This window comes from Fusarium subglutinans, assembly GCF_013396075.1.
Source record: "Fusarium subglutinans strain NRRL 66333 chromosome Unknown NRRL66333_c0000034, whole genome shotgun sequence".
Lineage (NCBI taxonomy): Eukaryota > Fungi > Ascomycota > Sordariomycetes > Hypocreales > Nectriaceae > Fusarium > Fusarium subglutinans.
The window spans coordinates 68,324-89,108 of record NW_023502097.1 but is presented as its reverse complement, the minus strand read 5'-3'; the positions used below and the strand labels follow the sequence as shown (position 1 = coordinate 89,108).

General features: G+C 47.9%; 3 protein-coding genes across 3 annotated transcripts; 2 read left to right on the top strand and 1 right to left on the bottom strand.

Moving 5' to 3' along the window:
* Positions 1-408: 408 nt before the first annotated feature.
* Positions 409-4,943, top strand: FSUBG_3925 (heterokaryon incompatibility protein het-E-1; the record flags this gene model as incomplete). Its single annotated transcript, XM_036681858.1, has 3 exons — positions 409-815; positions 879-2,508; positions 2,562-4,943. 3 exons carry the CDS (start codon positions 409-411, stop codon positions 4,941-4,943), a joined length of 4,419 nt encoding a protein of 1,472 aa, XP_036540483.1.
* A 625-nt stretch (positions 4,944-5,568) lies between these two features.
* On the bottom strand, positions 5,569-7,017 carry FSUBG_3924 (chitinase; the record flags this gene model as incomplete). Its single annotated transcript, XM_036681857.1, has 3 exons — positions 5,569-5,732; positions 6,005-6,807; positions 6,869-7,017. The coding sequence occupies 3 exons, from the start codon at positions 7,015-7,017 to the stop codon at positions 5,569-5,571; spliced, it is 1,116 nt and encodes a 371-aa protein (XP_036540482.1).
* A 3,117-nt stretch (positions 7,018-10,134) lies between these two features.
* FSUBG_3923 (speckle-type POZ) lies at positions 10,135-10,736 on the top strand (the record flags this gene model as incomplete). Its single annotated transcript, XM_036681856.1, has 2 exons — positions 10,135-10,236; positions 10,428-10,736. 2 exons carry the CDS (start codon positions 10,135-10,137, stop codon positions 10,734-10,736), a joined length of 411 nt encoding a protein of 136 aa, XP_036540481.1.
* Positions 10,737-20,785: the final 10,049 nt, after the last annotated feature.

The following is a 20,785-nucleotide window of genomic DNA, read 5'->3' as shown; positions in this document are numbered from 1 at the left end:
ACATTGCCAAGTGACTGTGACTTTTTGCAAACTTAGTCGTTCAAACTTATCTCTTGCACTCCAGGTACTAGCACGCGCTTCACCACTGACTGCATTAACGGGCTAGGCAAGAAAGAAGACTCAGGACCTTGACCCTAAGCCATGAAAATGCTTAGGTAGATCTAGCCTAAGCTTAGGGGACTCTTTACTAAGTTTAGGTATTTTGACACACTATATCAAGGTACGGTATCTTCTTGCTCCCTGAGGACAAGGTCCTCGCATCAATGACCTACCAATGGAATCCAACGCAGGTGAGAGGCGCGGGGGGCCGAGTATCCCAATCAGATTGAACGAACACTCTCGTCCCTTATCCGCAGCCTGATCTCCATTCCCCGCATTCCAACAACCTTACGATATCGTATGGCAGCCATGTCTGGACTGGAAGGCCTAGGCATCGTTGCAAACGTCATTGCTGTGGTAGACTTGTCTCTCAAAGTCATCTCGTGGTGCTCCAAATACGCCCAGGACGTCAAAAACTTCAACGACAGCCGCGCTCGGCTTCTGCAGGCAACTATCACCTTGCATTACGAGTCTGGGAAAATCCACAATCTACTCACTGGAAAAAAGAATGGCAGCAGACTGGAAGCTTCTCAGAAGCTTGCCCAGGTTATGGGAAGCAGCAAGGTGAAGTTGCGCGAGCTTGAGGATCTGCTGTCCGACAATGCCAATTGTTCAAGCCCCAAATGGCCGCTGCGGAAGGACAAGGCTGAAGCCGCTATTCGAAACATCGAAAATACGACAAAGTCCCTATTGGAAGTTCTTCAGGTTGACACGACGTAAGTATATACAGCCTCTCGCTTGTGCCCTGCATACAATGCTGACCACTGATTACTACGCAGAGGCATCATCCTTGACATCGATGATAGAACAGAGGCTAGCCAGCGAAGGGCTGCAATCGATCAATTGCCATATGTTAGTGATGCAGTTTGGGACTCACATGCCGAGGAGCATAACACCACCTGTTTGGAGAACACCCGTGAGGATATTCTGCGGACGATCATGGATTGGGCTGAAGACGCAACTGATCAGTCCAAAACGGTGTTCTGGCTGTACGGCATGGCGGGCACTGGAAAATCCACCATCTCACGCACAATTGCCCGCTCCCTATCCAAGGCTAGGAGGTTAGGCGCGTCCTTCTTCTTCAAACGTGGCGGACTGAAGGAAGATAAAATATCAAAATTCGTCCCAACTATTGCACGTCAACTTGCAGCGAACCGACCGGCTCTCGAATCTTATATCTATAAAGCGGCCCTACATGACCCAACTATCGCGAGCAAGGGCGTCAGAGCTCAATTCGAAAGACTCATTCTAGAGCCCCTCTCTCAAAGTTCAATCGAGACCCAGGATAAAACGCCTATCACTATTGTCGTCGACGCACTGGATGAATGCGAATCTGATGCTGATATTCATCTCATAATTAACCTCTTTTCTCGCACAGGAGAAATAAAGAAACCATGGAGCAGAATATTTGTAACGAGCCGCCCTGATCTTGCGGTTCGTCTAGGTTTCAACGACGTGCAGGGAGCCTATCAAGACCTGGCCCTTCACGAGATATCCGCTCAAGTAATAGAACAGGACATATCAACATTCTTGCAACACGAAGCAAATCTGATCAAAAGGAGATGGAATTCTTCAATTGCCGAGGGACGTAAATTGCCCGTCGACTGGCCTGGAGATGCCTGCATCAAGCTCCTCACAGAACGGGCAGCACCTCTCTTTATCTTCGCCGCAACAGTATGCCGTTTCATAGCAGACCGCAGGCATGGCAGCCCTGATGAGCAGCTACAGAGATTCCTGGAATCTTCGGCTGAAGATACTTCGTCTCGGATGGAACTTACCTACGGGCCAGTCCTCGGTCAGCTGCTTGGTTCGCATTGTTCCAAACGCAAGGAGACGATCATTCACGAAGTCAAGCGAATTGTCGGTACCATAATTAACCTCGCTACCCCTTTATCATCATCCGCACTTTCGAGACTCGTGAGGATTGACCAGAAAACGATCGATGTCAGGTTAGACTTTCTCCATTCAGTTCTGAGCATCCCTCCCTCTTCAAGTGAACCCATTCGAATGCTTCATTCATCCTTTCGGGACTATATGATGGACCCAGATATTGAATGCAATCCCTTTCGGATCGATGAGAAAAAGTCTTCAAGAGAGCTAGTCGGAGACTGTTTCCAAGCGATGGAGAGTCTCAAAACCGATGTCTGTCGTCTGGGGATCCCAGGCCAGTGGCGTTCGACACTAAGGCCCGAGGTCATCGACGAACGTCTGCCCCCAGAGGTTCAATACGCATGCATTTACTGGATAGCACACCAGCGGGTTGCAGGAATTGCTTCTGGAGATGCCGCTGCCATACTCAACTTTTTGGAGAAGCATCTGCTTCACTGGATTGAAGTCATGATCCTCCTCGGTGGGGTCTATATGATCACCGGATTGATCAGGAGTCTTAAATCCGTCCTGGAAAGAAAGGTAAGAAAGAGTATATGCTGAGAACTTTCAGATCGCTAAAATCCATTTGTTAGTCTGCTGTTGAACTGAAGTTGATCGATTTCCTCGACGATGCAATCAGATTCGTTGACACAGATACCGAAGTAATCAACTTAGCACCCTTACAGCTATATCACTCTGTTTTAGTGTTTGCGCCTACAAATAGCATCGTTCGAAAGACCTTCGCCGCTGAAATACCGACATGTTTGAGACGTGTGACAGGCAGAAGAACCGACTGGGATCCGCGACTGCGTTCGTTCGAGAATTCTGCGCCCACATTGTGGCACCCTGGAGACAGACGCTCTACTGTGTTCTCACCTAACTCTGAAATATTATACTCTGTCTCCAACAGAGAATATGTCAGAGCTTGGAGATGTGACACAGGTGAATTTATCGAGGAGTTGGAGACAGATCAAAACTCTTTGATGGCTCTTTCTCCCAATGGAGAATACCTAGCAGTGACCACCTCCGAGCACAAGATAAGCTTATTCTCGGATACAATAGCACATATTCTAGAGCTACCACAAGACAGACGTCTCGGTGATTTAGCCTTTTCACAAGATTCTGCACTACTATGGGTATGCTCAATCAAGGGGCAAGTGAAAGCCTGGAATGTGGCAACGGGTGATTGCGTGAGAGATCTCAAATGCCCATGGGGCGTGAAAATTGACACCAACTCTCCCGAGACCTACAGGTGTCAGTTGAAGTTCTCAATGAATCAATTCACCGCTCTGCTTATTTCGGACTATGTCGATGCGCATGTTTGGTTTCCTGAACTCGGTGAGGAAGCAAAGTCCTTTCACATAGCGCTTTCAAACGATGCCATTGACAACCCCAGTGACTTTTCGCCAGATGGGAAAGTATTGGCTACACCTTCAGCACGAAATTCAGTAATAAAGATCTGGGATATCCCAACAGGCCAGTGTTTATGGGATTTGGAGGAGGAGAATGGTAGTAGCATGATGGACTTCGTCTTTTCGCCAGACTCAGGCCTCGTGGCGACAGTGTATGCCAACGAATCAATATTGGTATGGGATATACGGAGTGGAAAGTGTTCAGCAAAACTGAACGTCGGTCGTCGCCTCTCATTTCCCGGTATTTCATTCTCACCCGACATGAACTTTCTCCTTTTCACAAGTGAGCGAGAAGATGGGCCGCACAGCAACTTAGAAGTGTGGGACTTGAAAGCAGAAAACTGTGTGACAATGATGAGATGCCATGAGGGGGATATATACCATCTTTTATTTTCTCCCAATGGGCAGACCTTTGCTTCTGTGCGACGGGGTGGCGGTGAAACACAGTTATGGGACTGGCCAAGTCTTCTCAAAGAGCCTCTAGAGGACTCTAAAGAAACGACGTCACTCGTTCTATCGCATGATGCATCAACAATAATAGCGTCATATGGCATTCACGAGTTGAGAGCATGGGATGCTGAGACGGGCGAATTGCTCCACGAGATACGCACTAAGGACCAAATTTCCAGTATACGGTCTTTCGAGTTTTCCCCCGATTCTTCGTTTATAGCAACGGATGGATGGGATGAAGCGGCAGTATGGGGTGCGCGAGATGGCAACTGCGTGTGGCAGGTCAGCCAGCGTGACGAAAGGACCAGGGTGCATTTCTCACCAGACTCTCAACGTATAGCAGTAGGTATGCAAAATCACCTGGATAGGGAGGGTCCTTGCGTTCAGGTCTGGAAGCGGACTAATGGCACATTTGATCTCGAACATACCTGGAACGAGACCTGGGTTTATGACTTTTCATTCTCTCCGAGTGGATGCCTGTTGTTCGTAAATCACGGAAAAGGGATAAGGGGTTTCGACTGTGACACAGGCTCGCTTTTTCATGAGATATCGTTTGACGGACACGAGATAACCGTGGTTTCGATGGCAATCACCGACGATTCTTCTACCCTTGCTCTTGGACTTCCATCTGAGATTCAAATATGGAACCTCGAGGCAATGACATGTACCAAGCAGTGGCGAACTAACTCAGGTTCCAATTTAATACTGTCTTCCTCGGGAACGCTTTTGGCTGGCCAGATTAATAACGACATTCGAATCTGGAATTGGGCGACTGGGGAGATACTTGCTGACATTAAACTTTCTGAAAACGGCTGGAAGATCGATGCCTTTTCACCAGATAACTCTGGGATACGCACTAATTATGGAGTTATCCCAACCGTCTCAAGCCAATACCTCACACCAACGTTCAGACTTAGAAAAGACCGTATAAAGTGGAAGGAAAACGATTTGATCGAGCTGCCGCGCGATTTTCGAGGTATTCGGACTGCCATATCAGCGACAGATTCGGAATTCAATGTTGCATTTGGATATAGCTCGCAAAGAGTTACTATTCTCCAAATCTCTGAGGATGAGGATTTGAGACGGTTGCTTCCTCTGATCGAAGAGACTTGAGATTATATGGTGACATGTATACAGGGGTGAAGCGTGATAACAGGCATTCTTAGAATTGGCTGAGCAGGCCGTTTCGCAAGTAAATACTCCTGTTGTCTTAGAACCAAAGCAAAGAGATATCAATCCAAAATGTCGAAGACTGCCTGTTCATATAGAAGTAGTCCCCACTTCTTACTAGCTCAACCATTATTATGTCGACTCGAATGCCTTCTAACACTTACATGTAAGATCGCGCCTCTCCGAACACATGTCCGGATGACAGTTGTCAAAATATTTGTCAAAGTCATCATACACTCCACCTTCGCACTTTGACTCTTCCTTGGCGCAGCTAGTGCATTTGAAGTGTCCCGTACCCGATTATCGCTCGCACTCACCAGCATCACACATGTTCTTGCATTGCCAGCTATAGGCTGCTAGCGATATGTGCCAGCGCTGCAATCGTCCTTCTTCCGTTCTGCACAGCCGCATTAGAGTCGCTACTCTCCATCCTTGTCTTTGCCTTGGTGCAACATTTGCATGTAGTAGGTCTTGCATTGGTTCCCGGTGGCGAATAGCTCTTTGCGAAGACAGTCCCTTTAGCAAGACTGGCTAGCAGACTGGACATATCGGCATCAGAATTGAAGATTCAGGATTGCCTGAACTGCACCGGCTCCGTAGTGTCGAGATCGGGCAGCTTCTTTGCATCGTATCTGGGATGAGGCTTGAAGTTTCCCGGCAGAATGATTTGTGGTACAGAGTGCGAGCTCAAGAGCTCTTCCAAGAATTGAGATATTTTGGCCTTGTCCCTACCTAGCTCCGCAAGGATATCAAAATTGCTCAGATTCTTGGTAAACAACAACATGTTACTGTTGGTTACCTCAACTCAACATGCCGTTCTTGTCTCCTCCTCTCTTCCTCGCACCTGTCCTGTTCTTCACATCCGATTGGCGCCTCCTGCCTCCATCTTGCATACTGAGCTGCTCCTCTAGCACTAGCAAAGACAGGATCAATTACTGCTCCCCCCTTATAAACGAATGATATTCCCTCCCCACCATCGCTTTCTCTCTTCAGGTACCCGTTACCTACGAGCGCACTTCGTAAGGCTTGAAGAAAAGCTGGATGTGTTGCGTTCTCTCCTGTCAGCAAGACTGTGTCGAGGCGGAATCCCTCAGGAACTGTGCCACAGAAAGCCTGCAACCTTTCGGTCACGCGAGCCCAGAAATCGGGGTTGTCCTCTGAGGCAACGAGACCTAGTTCAAGGTCTACAAACGCCCGGTCACCGTGCCTGGGCTGGAGATCCGTAAATGCAGACCAGGTCCTGATAATGTCTCCACGTAAATCGGTAAGAGTGATCCCCACGACTAGGGTTGTCTCCAGGGGAACATTGTCCTGCTCCTCCGCACATTGCCAGAAGTTCTTGTAGTGTTTACACAAACCCTTCCCATGGCCTGCGAAAACAGCATATGACTCGAGAAGCTGGCTTGGGTATCCGCCAGCAGCGGGCAAAGGAAGTACAACTTTGGGACGGGGCAGACCAGCGGCCACCCACGGTCGAATACGCGCATATTCGAGCGCGTCCCAGAGGTCGGGTTCTGCCAATCCTTGAATTCGGGAGTGCGACACAGCGACTCTATCCAACGGACTCGCGACTGCGATAGAAGTCACGTCGCGTAGCGAGACAAGCATGGTGGCGATAATGCCAACATCGGGCGTAGCTGGCCTTGCGATCTTTTTGTTCACAGATCGTCGCAACTTCTCCCATCTGGATAGTGGTGGAGGCGGAGGAGAATTGACTAGACGCTTCATAAGTTCTGCATATTCCGGGGTTGCAGGAATAGCCGCGATGTTTTTAACCGTGCCATTATAGAAGTGCACAGCAGCGGTCCTAGGAATTGATCAATTGGCTTCATTATCACTGGTGAGATCAGAAGTAAAGGACAGCGTACCCGGAAGTTAACGATAGACTGAATCCAATCCCAGGCGCATCATGAACACTCGCGGGTAGACAATCGGCGCAAGTGGGAAACGGCTCAAAATAGTCACTAGAAGCCTTTGTGATGCCAATCAGGCCAAAAATAAGTGCTAATAAGTACATGATGGGATTGAAAACCGACAGCAAGTTTGCATGAAACGTGATGGAACAAATGCAAGTCAAGCTGCTTGACAAGTTGAAGCGGGTTCAAATGGTATCTCACACAGAAGAGGTCACATGACAAATCGTATCATGTATACAGCCATTCCAGTACCTATGTTATATATCAACTAACCAAGGGGATACAATAAAACTTAGGACCTCTATCTAGATGACAAAAAGCCTGAGGTTAACTTAGGTAAACTTCATATAATATCATCTAGATTTAGAGGGTCTTAAACTAAGTATTTTTAGGGTCTTAATTTCTTATACGCTGGAGCCAATCCAAGCATAAAGATAATCTGCCACCTTGCATCATACGGGAGGTGGTAATTGCGCAAGCTAGAGTTGGTTGGTTTGCGTTGACAATCAGCATAACTCGTTTCAAGGACACCACTGCATATTTGCTAACCAGCAGACATCAGCACCCAGTCAACCTTGAGCAAAAGTTGTGATTCATACTCAAGCTTGTCGCAAATCCAGAGCAGGGAGAAAACACTGCGAGGAGGAGTTTGATTGGAGTGCAACTTGCTTTGAGAAACATCAAGCAATAGACCGCCTCGTGCCTGATACAGTAGATGATTGCGCAACACCACCAAATAAAGGCCAGCTTATTGCGTCTTTGCTATGACATCAATTGCCAAGCGGCATTCGCCAAAGCTGGACACGTATGCTGTTGTACCACAATCAAGCACTTTGGGGTATTACAACATGCTTGACCTTCACAAATCGAGGCTCACAGATGGAAATCACACAGAAAACTCTGGGAAACTGGGAATGCCTCAGAAGATCGTGGAAAACCAAACATGTGTCTGGCTGGCTATAAAAGCTGCCCTTCCTACCATCCTTCAACTTTAGTCCTTCATCATTATCCAACACCAGCAACACCTACACCGATGTTCTTTCTTATCATATATATCTATTCACAACAAGACTATCTTCTCGCAGGATCTTGAAGAGCAAATGACCAGAATGATACTCTGATCGAAAACAACGGGGAGCTTGCCCTTAAGAACGAAGACCTCAAGAAGAACCTAGCGCTTGCTGAGGAGCGTTAGAAATGTTACTTCGACTTCTGGCGGTGCGCAGAGGAAGAGCTCACAAAGCAAATTGAGCTGAACGCAGAGCTCAAACTTTCAGGCATCTTCAAGAATCTGGCCATGGAAACACAGCTCTCAGTGACCATGGCGGATGCCTGAAGTTATTTGCTCTCTCCGCTCATACGGAGCGTTCGTATCGCAAGGTATGAGATTGATATTACTATTAATGAACATCAACTAAACTGGGCAAGACAGAATATGTATATACACCTAGTATCTCTCCTTCTTCGTAGCACCCTTACTAAGTGAAGATATAAATGTAAGTGAACTCTTTTCATTCTCTTATAATGCGATTGCGTCCAAGTGGGCCTTGTAGGGGAGATGGCTGGGTGTTGCGTGCTAGATACTCAGTGTCGAGCCAATATCCCAGTGGAAAGAGACGCCATTCACGGTGTCAACAGTGATAGCAATAAGCTCACATAGTCTCAGATAAGTTACCTTGTGTCGAAGAGAAAGCGCGGCTCATTCTATGATGGGGAGAGCCATACAAGGACACTCAGGGAGACCTGGACATTAGCCGTATACCCATGATCGAAGAGTTTACTGTTATCTCTATGACCTGCACGGACAGTGACTGGGCTATCCCGCGTCTTGCAGGTGAGGCACCACCTAATGAGGGTCCTGATTGGAATCCCATGTTCAGCCAGCAATTTATGATTTCGATGGATAGTAATCCGACACCTTCTCCACATAGAGACTGTATTAATCCTCATTCCTTTGTAGGTACCCGTGTGGATAGCCTCCCGACAGATAACCCGCTCTATCAACAGAAACAAGAGGTATACAAGCACGCTATGGACGTCGATCTCGTCCCAGCTATAACACAAGCTACAGTACCACCAGACTATAGACGCCAGCAACGTCGATGGACACATTGTGGTATACGGGTCTAAGCTCGAAGGCATCGATCGGGTACGCTTCCAGTTCTGCATCGCCGACGAAGCCCATCTTGCAAAGCGGGTGGCCGGTGTTGTTGAGAACTTACTCCACCAGTTCAGATGGGAGTTCCTCCTCTGGGTCACAGGCCCAAGATGTACACACCAAGTCCCAACCAACATTCCACCTCGTTGCTTCTCACCCACATACCACCAAAAACCACAATCCAACACAAACATAAAACACATGATAAGATTGAGGTAGCTGTCGGAATTCTCCGCCTCCTGTCGAGAATGGTTCTGAGTGTGTCACGCACCATCACCCCAACCGCATGGTGCTGACAAGCGTCAAGCGCTAGTAGAAGCGAGAAAGGCACGAAACTCCTGTTGAGTCTTCTTTATACGTGTTTGAACCTTGAATAAGGAAAGCATAAGAAGACAGGTTCCAGATGAACTACGTCCCGAACACGATCGCCCACAAGGCGATGGCGATGCAAATGATACGCAATGCATCCCCCTTGTGTTCTTCTTGATCCTTTCCTCGCCGGCTTTCGAACAACTTACAGGTTGCCGACTTTCACGAGCCGAATGGAGTGTCTCAAGCCGTCTATATATATAGAGGATGTGTTCTCAAGATGGAACTCATTTCCTCATCATAGGATGCTGTCATGGCGACCAAATGAGAACTGGGAAGACAAAGATATCCCTGACCATATTACTCCATTCACACTGAGTCAGATGTGCGAGGCTAGGCGCCTCTCGCCATGGCTCGGATCATGGGAGGGGAACAAGATGGACCATATTACTCCCATAAGATCTATATAAAAGAAATGAGGTAAGTCATGAAGCAATGATTCTCGGAGCTGAAGTCCTAATGTCGGACCATCATCGAAACTAACGTGTAAATTTTATAGACAGTCGTTCCATGAAGCCTATACAAGTTAAACACTCCATCTCCATGGCACATGGAGCTAATCAGCAGCACACGATGCCGTTTCAGGTGGTATTCGCTGCAGACCAGCTGATGGCAACCCAGTTTTGGAACGCAGCACTGGTACATATCGCTAAACGAGACGTATCCGTACCCATGGACAAGTTCTCGGGATATGTATACGAAGCTTGTCACTACCCGATCCATGAGCGACTTTGTTTTCCCCTACTTCGGTACCATTAAACTTTTATGCTTCATGGGAAAGGCTGGCAAGCGAGTAAGAAGAGGTATTGTCAACAACCGTTGATTTTTGAAACTTTATGTGTGGCCAAGGTTTCGTTTGAGCCATTTGAGACCTTTGGCGGCCAATGTGTGGAGGCCCTCGTCGGCCCCCAGTACCGTCCATCGACAACCTAGAGAAATGCCGGTACCGCAAGATTCTGTTTACACTGGCACTTGCAAGTTCAGCATGGGGTTTTCCTCGCTGTGCACAACAACGCGGATGTTTTGCTTTTGATGGACATCGGCAACGGTCTGAAGGAGGGCGAATCTTCGCGCTGTGATCGAGAAAGAGAAAGGCCGTTTTGTGAAGACATCAACATGAATCCCATTGAGGATGAACCAAATCCTTTCAGGCTCAAGATCACTTTAATGATTGGTACTAATAACCCTGGTTCTATGGAAGGTCTCCTAGAATCTCAGGGGCACAGATTCGTTGGCAATCGACGAGTCATGGGTCTTGTTCTCAAGCTCGGAGCCCGCATCGGCCGTCTTTGACAACTCAATATGCTGAAACTCAGTTTGTGGCATGCACAATGAGGCATATTACTTTATATATATGATAAAGGCGCTAGCCGAGACTGTACCGAAAACTTATAGCTGGTCAGCTCGAGTTGTAAGCCGCCAGGCAGTGTGCGCCACTCCTTCAACAATTGGATGCCCCGTTCCGACTTCTCGCTTCCGATAGATGCCAAAAGCCTTTTTGATCAGCAAGGGTTGCACTATGTCAGCGTTGACACAGTCAAGGTCGGTGGGAAGAATCGACTTGCCCTAAGAGTTCTCGACAAAAAGCAGGACTCCAACGGCGATGGGCAAATCCCTAACAACAATCGGTCAGCCCACATCTTCTCCACTTTAAAGAGAGGAAGTAAGTGCTCGACTAATGGCTGAGATAATTATATTAAATATGGCTGGAGAGTTGAGAGATCTTACATTTACCTACATGGAAATGTACAATCTTTAACTTTCGCTGTTACACAATATATCAGCGATCGATGCGCGTCAACCCTAGATGCCCTTGACTTGAGGATTGATTCTCTTGAATACCTGTGGCCTTGGCAGGCTGGCGGGCTTCGTGTCCAACAGGACCAGGTTATTGATGCAGTTTGGCCGCCTGGAATGGATGGTTCTGAAGCCGACTCAGGCCCAGTAAGAGCGGAGACGTCACATCAGAAGAACAAGTACGAACTCGATAAATATGTTAGCAAATGGCTGAAAGAGCCTTTGAGTGGTGTGTATACTGCTGAGCTTCGCCCAGACTCATGTTATTCTGAGGATGGATCTCCATCCAGCTATTCACGCAGACCCTGGGCAAGTGCTGAGAACCAAGCTGTTTCGAGACGATGACCTGGTCATTGTGTCCAGACTTGGTGGACTGGCGGTCTAAAAGCCGCAGAAGAAGACGCCAGATGAGTTTCGACCATGCGATGCTCTTTGCTATGCTGCAGAATCACTTAAAGTATTAACAACAAATACTTCGCTCCGGCTCAATCCCGAACGATGTCCCGACTACAAAGCAAAAGTACGACAAGAGAGCCCGCTAGCTCCCTAATCCACACACACATCTTCTGCCCAGTATCCTCAACAGGTTATGAGCCCTCGCGTGAATCACCGCGTATAGAGAAAAAGCCCTCTTTTGGCAATTCTCTTCTTTTTAAGCCGTTAAACACACACGCGAACCCAGGAAGGGAAGGCGTTGTGAGACGAGATTCTTCCTCAACGACTGCCATTGTTCTACATGCGGTCCCCCTGAACGTCACGTATGGCACCCAGGTTTACGACTATAAGTGGAAGCTGCACTATTGAAGACTTTCTATCTGGAAGTGCCAGCATGCCGAAATCTACCGCAGCCTCAAGATTCCCGGTGGGCAAAAAGCGCAAGCTGAACAAACAGGAAACTATTCCAAGCCTACAGCATTCTGTTTCCAAATGGTCGATCAGCACCCCCACCCAATGCAGGTTTCCATATCGATTGATGAAAGAAGATCTCGAGATGTGCTTATGCAATCATCGAAAAGCACAAATTCACAGTGGAGGCTTTGCTCTTTTGCTGTTGCTAACTGCGATTCGCAAATATAATCGAGAGACAAGCGGACAGCGTTTCATTGGCCGTTCTCTTACCACTGGCTGCATCACATCACGTAACTTGAAAGGCTGAGCGATAGCAACCAAATAGGTTGATACTGACAACCCATATAGCAGCGAAAGACCCTATAGTGTCCAAGCCGTGGCTTTGAGGGTACGCAAGATGCATATAGCCCCGGTGCATTCCATACTCATCAGTTGGCGAAACGACTAGCACAACACCTATTCTAGATATACAGAGAGAGTACTCTAGATGAATATGTACGACTGTGAAACACACGCCAGGCATGAAGGGAGCCCTACCGTATCACCAAGTCTTCCAGAAAGCCCAAAAAGACAAAGGAGCGAATTGCCCCCACTCCCCATTTTCAGTGTCTCGTGACTCTACATATATACTTCGCCATCGGCCTACCTCTTGCTCTGGAAGACGGATTGCTGTAACATGAGCAGACTGACGGATATCCTTGACTGTGCGTTCCACACTCTATGATCGATAAAATCCTGAAGATGGCACACGAAGATCAGAATCATCTCGGGACAGAGAGGATAACGAGGGGGTTGTCAGGTCTGTCGATTCATGATCTAACTACAAGGATTCGAAAGGAGACTCTCGGAATCTTTGATCCCGATAATCCCGACGACAGAGATCGTCAAGGTCTCATCACGACCAGTTCAGGCAAGACCATTTAGCACAGGAGTATTCCAGTCCCGACGGGACTATACTATCAAGAAAATGGGTCATATAAACTTCGGCGGTCAGGCAATCAGGGCCCTTGAAGCCAGAAATCATGGTACATCGTATACCTTCGCCTCTAATTCTTCTGCCTTCTTCATCCTTCAACCTTCATCTCTCATCTGGTTTACTCTTCTTCATCCGCCTTCTGCAAAACTATTTAATATTAATCCTCAAATTCTTAATAAAAGAGTCTTTAACTGTTCTCAGGTATGCTACTCTATTATTACTAAATAACATATCTAACATAGCATAGTGACCATAGGTGAATCCTCACTCGGGACTTATGATATATACCTTTGGCCTGAAAATGCTAAGCCGAAATCTTTACTCACTTATAAGGACCCCATTCAATCACCTACTTATATACAAGACTTTATTATAGTCTGAAGCCATAGGCTCTCGTGGAGTGTTACCAAGGTGCCCAGTTCTTGCCCACGATGGCATCCGACGGCAAGAACCAGCATTACAAAATGCTCGGCACATCTTTCGGGCAATGCTAAGTATGTGCCCCCTGAACTGAGATCTTGGTCGTACAATAGAGACTGACTAACTGTGTTAGGTAGATGAGATGAGTGTTCTTCTCGAGCAATGAATATCTGCGCTTTGACCTGGAGCAACCTAGAAAGGCAGTCTAAGTCCGACCTGTAGCGGATACCAGCAGAAAAAGTCTCAAGGCTGTCAGACCAGAGAGTCTCCCTATTCCTCCGTGGCTTGGAGTTAACTTAGTACTCCCACTACTTCATCTGAGTCTCCATCGAGCGGAACTTGATCAAGACCGGAACTCCCTTCAAGATGGCATGCGTCGAATTCCGAGATGACCCCTTCGAATAGACCTGGATCCAGTCGAGTCCTTCAAACAGAATATAGGTCTTCATTCACATCATACATCCCATATTTATACGACCATCTTGAACATATATTATCTCTCGATACACATCGTCTCTCGACACACATCTCTTCTCTACATACATCATCTCGACAAATAGCCCTCGACATCCAACTCTCTAATCACATCTCTCTCATCAAACGTCTCTCATCACACTACCTTTCACGTTATCTTCTACGAGCGATACTACGAACGATAGCCGCAAGGTACAACACGATCATATCTGCAGAAGTCTTGAGAAGCGGTCCATTTTTTCGGGCCAGGCAATTGTACCTATTACGCCTGTCTAATGCAGGGTGTAAGCGGGATGCGTCACACCGGACAGATACCCTCTTACCTCTGTCCAGTCTGCTACTCAAAGCTCGGGTCAGAACTGGAGAACCTCGATCCTATCCCCAAGGGCCTGACCAAACCTCTCGGCACACCCACTGCTGATGTTGGTCTATTTGAGAAGTTTCCTGGAGATTTATGAATGATATCCTTCTTCAACTTAATCTCGAATCCTTTCGAAGCTTCCGAAATATCAATGCGAAGGCGCACATGATTACAGAGTGGGTGGTCCCCCTGCAGCCTGCGACAGACACAAATACTCCCATTGCTTCGCTATTCGAATTTGCAAGCCTGGGAGTGATTAGTGGAATAGATCGGGCTCTACGAGCGTCGTTGATGGCGAGGAAATCCTCGCGAAACACTCGCAATATGGCTGTCGTCGTGCATCCAGTTTTGGAGGCCGCATCACGACGAGTATTGGCGGTGTGCCATTTCGAATGGATCCACGCCACGACACTTTTCAGGCCGTCGATGCAGACATCTGGAGGAGCATCATGCCTTCTTCTTTGATGAATACTCAGGCTCCCGTGTTCGTAACCAGGCATGTTTACCGCAAGCCAACCTAGACGTCGTTGCGCTCTGCAGCCAAACTAAAACCTTATTAATCATGGGTGACTAACTATACTGAAAGTTCTGTTATATATTACAGCTTGGCCCTGCCCTTCCTGTGCACATGTGTTGCAAGACTTCGTCGACCACTATGAGGAATACGAAGATAATACCCACAATTCTATAGTAACGGTGCAGACATCAGGAAGTTTTTCAATGAGATGACCAATAGTCTGCCAATGACTACCGCGCGGAGCAAGCAGAGTAACAAGTCCGAAACGGCGAATCATATGGTCAAGCTTGGCGTCGACCACATCAATCACCTTCTGGAGAATCGGGAGGATGGCGGTCTGGCATATATATAGGATCTGTGTCAGGCTGGCCCTGATCTATCGCCCCCGCCTCTCTACAGTATGTTTCCATGCCTCTGACCTGTCCCCCGCCTCGCCGCGCGTGTTTTGCCAACATCTATACCGTTATAGTTCTTACCGACAACGATGGCCTCGTAGCATCCCGAAGAGGGTTGGCCCTAGGCAGGCCCCATCAAGGAGATGCAGAACCTCTACACCAAAATGAAGGATTACAGGCCCCTAATCGAGTTTGGCAGAGCTGTCTTCCCCACCGACAGGCTGGGCAACCTCATCCACAAGAGCAAGCGCGGCGCGCTCGAGGAGTACAAGGTTTAGGTCATGCTACACACCTCCTAGTTACAATCCACACCAAGTAATACCAGAGCCACGAAGCCGATAAGCATTGGGTTAACCTTTTCTTCGAGAAGGATCAAGGCTTCTACACCTCTGATCTCGTCGAGTACCTCGGCGGCCTAAATCCACACTCGAGCTACTTTACAATAAGATCAAGGTAAACAAGACGAAAGCCTTATTAGTAGTAATTAACGCCCTATAGTTACAAATGTAAGTACCGCTAGTAAGAATTTGATCCCGGGCTGGATCAACCCCAGCCTGTCGGTCCATCCCGCCCAGGATCAAATTATCACTATAGCCCCTCCATCCCTCATCCCAACCGGGATGTACGTACAAGCCCTTCACTCATCAATATACACTGACAGCTAACCTCTTGCTTGAATAGGAGATCACCGATATCAACCTCATGACCTGTGGGCTGCTGCGGCCCCTGATAAAGGTATGGCCCGAATACGCTGGGCTTGCATCTGTGCTGTCCTCTGTAGTCCGCGTTGGTTTAAGAGCATCACGAAAGGTGTTAAACGAAAAGACTGAACAGTAAGAGCCAGTGCCGAATACCCAAACACCAACATCATCCGCAGCCAACCCAACGAAGAGCAAGCTGACGCTGGCATCATTATCCACCCAACACCATCAACGGATCCGGCGCTCACCCTTCCCTAGCAACTCCTCCTCCTCCTCCTCGAGAAATAGTTATTGAGGATCTGCTTATACTAGACCATGCACTTGTATGCTATTAAAATACCTCACACTTTGTTCCTACTGGAACCTAGGAGTTGCAAGAATTTTATAGGTTTACAGAGATCTTGTTTCCCACCAGGAACACGCCAAAATGTCAACTGCGTGCGGCCACTCGACCACATACGTCGACTGCAACAGAGCTTCTTCTTGATCAGAGAGAGTGCTGGTTGGAGAGGAAAAAGCCGACGGGGGGGGGGGGTCTTGATCGTAGCAGGGAAGCTCACAGCTGGCCCCCGAGGCTCAGCGTCGAGCCGCCTGCCACGCTCTTTAGCTCCAACCCCGACACCTACACACTACTGTCGAACTTCACTATCCGAAGGATCAGATCTAGGGCAATACGTGATTCACCATATATCGCCACCACCTAGAAGATGGTGCGAGATACACAATGATGGATAAACTACAGAGAAACAAAACCACAGCTAACCAGGCTATCGCCATCGAGGACGGTAAGGACCATCGTTTACGCCCTAGAGAGACACACTCGGCAGCTATAATGACCTCATGCGACAGAGCCAAGCCTATCATTCATCGGCTAGCCTACAATCATCATGCCTACCCTCCCACCTCTCTCTTCCCAACCTTTCCTCCTTCAAAATACTCTTCTATCAACACGTGGAACTAATCTACAGTCTATTTCACGTGTTTGATTGATCCGGGAGTGAGCAGAGCCCAAAGATGAGCCTCATCATTGCTGGGATCAATAAGCCAAACCTTTGCCCTAATTGAGAGACGAGATGAAAGAGACTCTGTATACATCCCAATATCAAGACGGGGAGCTGACAGAAGATGCCGCCACGTGCAATGGGAACGCAACTTATATAACACCTTTCCAGCCTATTCATGACAGTGTCAAGGAGGCCGCTACGGATAGAACTGGCCCCAAGATTTTCGAGGATTTCTGCGGGAAGTCAACGGTGACAGGTTCTGGTTTCTGTCCAACACTCTGTGTCGCAAAGGTGGCTGCGCTTTGGTCTAGTCATTCAACTTCTCACCTCCCGTCCTCCAGCCCAGATCTGGTGCACCAAGAACAACCAACTGCCTGGGTGCCGGAGGGGCGATAATCGAGTCGCACAAACTTCCGAACACTTGAATTCGTCTTTATAATCACACACACCCATATAGCTCGATGGTTTACCTGATTTCAGGCTTCGCAGCCCACGCCAACTGATCAGCTATAGGGTGATGCTTCTCCCCTCTCGGCGTATTCGGAGAAGCGGCTCGTCGCCTGGGGCTAGGCAACTGCACTTACTACGCCTATTTGTTGAAGGTGTCAGTGGGATCTGTCAGGCAGGAGAGGGGTTTGTCCCGTTGCTAGTTGCATCAGGAGCAGAGCAACCAAGATAGCAGACCATTCACATGCTCTGACAAGGACGTAGCTGTACCGTCTATACACAAATCGTCAACCGATCCTTTTCTCCAAGGTTGGGAGAACAGCGAATTGTGATCATCTCCGTCCAGGGATTCTAAGGTTCTTACCAGTTGGGCCCAAGTTCTGGGCCTTTATTTCTGCCAAGGTGCAGCAGCTCCGCCACTACATCACTGCGAAGAAGGAATTACAGACTCCTAGTCGGTCCGTAAACGTATGAGATAATTTCTAGGTTACTTCTGGCTCTGCTACTAATACTCGAGCCTTCGCGTGCCTCACCGTTGGCGACTCCCCCCTGGGAGGTAAGAGGAGGTCAAGGATTTCACCGACAAGTATGATTTCCCTATCATCATCACTTGCGCAATCTGACCATCTCTAATTGCCTACCATTGCAAGATTTTGTACCCAGGGCTTCTCTACATCTGAATCTGGCTAGTCCATTCATTCTACCCTCTCTTATATAACTACACCACTCGAGATAGTAGGACAACGCCAATGGACGAATTGAAGCGCAACCTCTTAGGCTGAAAATTCGACTCTATATATATCAAGAACCAAGTCTCAATCCTAAGGAGGATCCGGAGAATGCAGCTGGAGCCTGTAGTTGAGCTTAGAGGCTAACCTCCAGTTCCATTTCATCGAGAAGATGAAATTTCACTACAGCGTTTCGTTTCGGGAGTTGGTTGTAGATTTGAAGATTGTCCACTTTGGATGACCTCAAGGAGACACAGGCAAAGTTGGATGAATGCACCACTTGCGCTACTGCAGATGCCTTCAGGATCGATGTGAACGTACGTATACTACTATTATATACTTGGGGACTTGCTAACCTTGATATTTTCCCCTCTAGCGCTATGAGACACTTAACATTACTATATAAAGAAACACCTTTGATCATCATAGGCCTCGCGACTAGCGGGCTCAGGGAGAAGAATAACTCCTCAAAATAGTCAAGAGTCTCTGGCCGAGGATCCTCTGGACTGGTGTCTAATGCAGCTTCAGGGAAGGCGTGAGAACCAGATGGGTTTCGATCATGCCATGCTTTTTGCTAGCTAACCAAAGGGGGCGCGATAGTACGGCATATCGTCGCCAAAGTCCCTGGCATCGATGTCACGTATACAGCTATTATCGACAACGCTGAAAGTCTTCTTGACGCATACAAGATGATGCCTTGCGGAATGATCAATATGATCGTTACTATGCCCCCGAACGGGTCAGGGTCTAGCATAACCTCTACCGAAATCCCGTGATCTGTCTTCAAGGCGCCAGAGGAAGAAGCTGTCGCGCCAGAGACCGAAATTAACGAATAACAAGCACTTGACGATGAGAATACGGTGGTAGGAGATGAAGAAACAGTCTTTGGGGATAATAAAGAGTTGCTTATCTTCTCCCGCTTCCCTAAGGCGAAGAACCTAGCTTTACTTATCAAGAACGCAAGCAACAAATGGCATATAAATAGCTTCCAAATGTTTGGCCCTGATGTCATCGGCCCACGATTTCACGGAAATGACTGGGGTATGCGACGCACTGGTGATCCCTCCTTTGAACTGGCGAGCGCCCAGAAGGTTACGGATGAAGGGACGAGCGAGATTGTCAAACAAACGAGTATGACGATTCCATCAGCCCGCACTTGTCGATATACTTGGACAGCGTCGCTTTGATTAACCATTGATAGCAATTCCCTGCCCGTCAAGGAGAAAATGGACGAGATCTACCGCTTACAGTCTCTGGCGGCCGTTGACCAGAGATCGTGTGGCTCCGCGATAATGCCACTAATGCCGAGGAGGCCGGCCACATTTGTCGTTAATGTAAAGATCCGAGTAAGCGCGGCATTTTAAAAGTATCACACTGTTTACCTACTTCTTTTGTCTCGGAATTGGATTCACCACAAGTCTTCCACTACACAGCGCCAATAACCCCACGGACTGCTGATGAAGATGAGTCAAGACAGGAATGGCAACAGACATCTTTGCCTGACTTGTATCAGACACCGCTCTAGCCATAGCCCAGGCAGATATATAAACTTACCCGGACCTTTAGCAGAAGAGGTTCTCCTCTCTCAAGTGTCAATCGATGCACATGATGCTCGGCGTGTACTCCGCCGCGCCAAACTTCAACACTTGGACAAATCACTGCTTAAAGCAGAGTATCGCAGCACTTCAAGCAATAGCCTAATTGCTGGATGAGAGCTATTCATATAGTTATGTCGAATTTATATACTCAACTTCAACTACAGGCGTAATGTACTGGCGGACGCAATGTGCGTTCAAAGATTCGATAATTCACTGAATTCTGCAATTCACATTACCTATCGCATTGAGCTGCGTTCTTCATCGCTGGCCTCCTCTGGACATCCAAACAAGCGGAAACAGAATTTTGATCACACCGAGGGAACAGGCCCCCCTGGGTCCCCTTCTCAGAGGGCGACGAGGACCCCTGGGATGCTCATAAGCCCTTTCTATATATACAATTCACAACACTGTCGCAAGGACTAGAGAGCGGCGGCAGATATATGGCTTTCCTCTTCGTTGCGGGGGACAACAATTTCACGTTGTTCATTTTCGTGTTCAGACCGCACCTTTTCTACTAGACGAATCGTAATGCCAATCCGTTCAACCTCGAATTGGCGCGTTGGGAGGAGAAAATACTACATATATATAGCATATTTTTCATTGTTTCGGGGAACGCGTGTTTTGGAATACGTAATGGGGTCGTTGTTAGCTGCCTGCAGTAATCTAGGGTACACGAACACGTTCACGGCCCGGCAGCTTACCAGCGAGGAAGATGTATGGGTGTATGCTATGCATGTAAGAGAGGTACTTGAAGAATAACTGATGTATCATCGCTAACCCTCGATCCTAGACGACCCCAGCAGCAGCAAGCCTATTCTACTAAAATGGCTGATGTTTGCGCTGCATCATTGGAGTTCGCCCAGTCAAGACGGCCGAAATTGACCATCAAGGCGAGGCCAAGATCAGCGTCTGGAAGTCTTGCATCGAGGCAGTCAAAGAGACTTATGTCTGTGTGTGATATACGAGCACAGCACCCTAACCCTGACCCGAAGCCGCGCTGACCTCATATCTGTCATACCAATGACACAACTGCCTATAAGTCACGATACAATGTGGTTTGATTGGGGAACGCGAC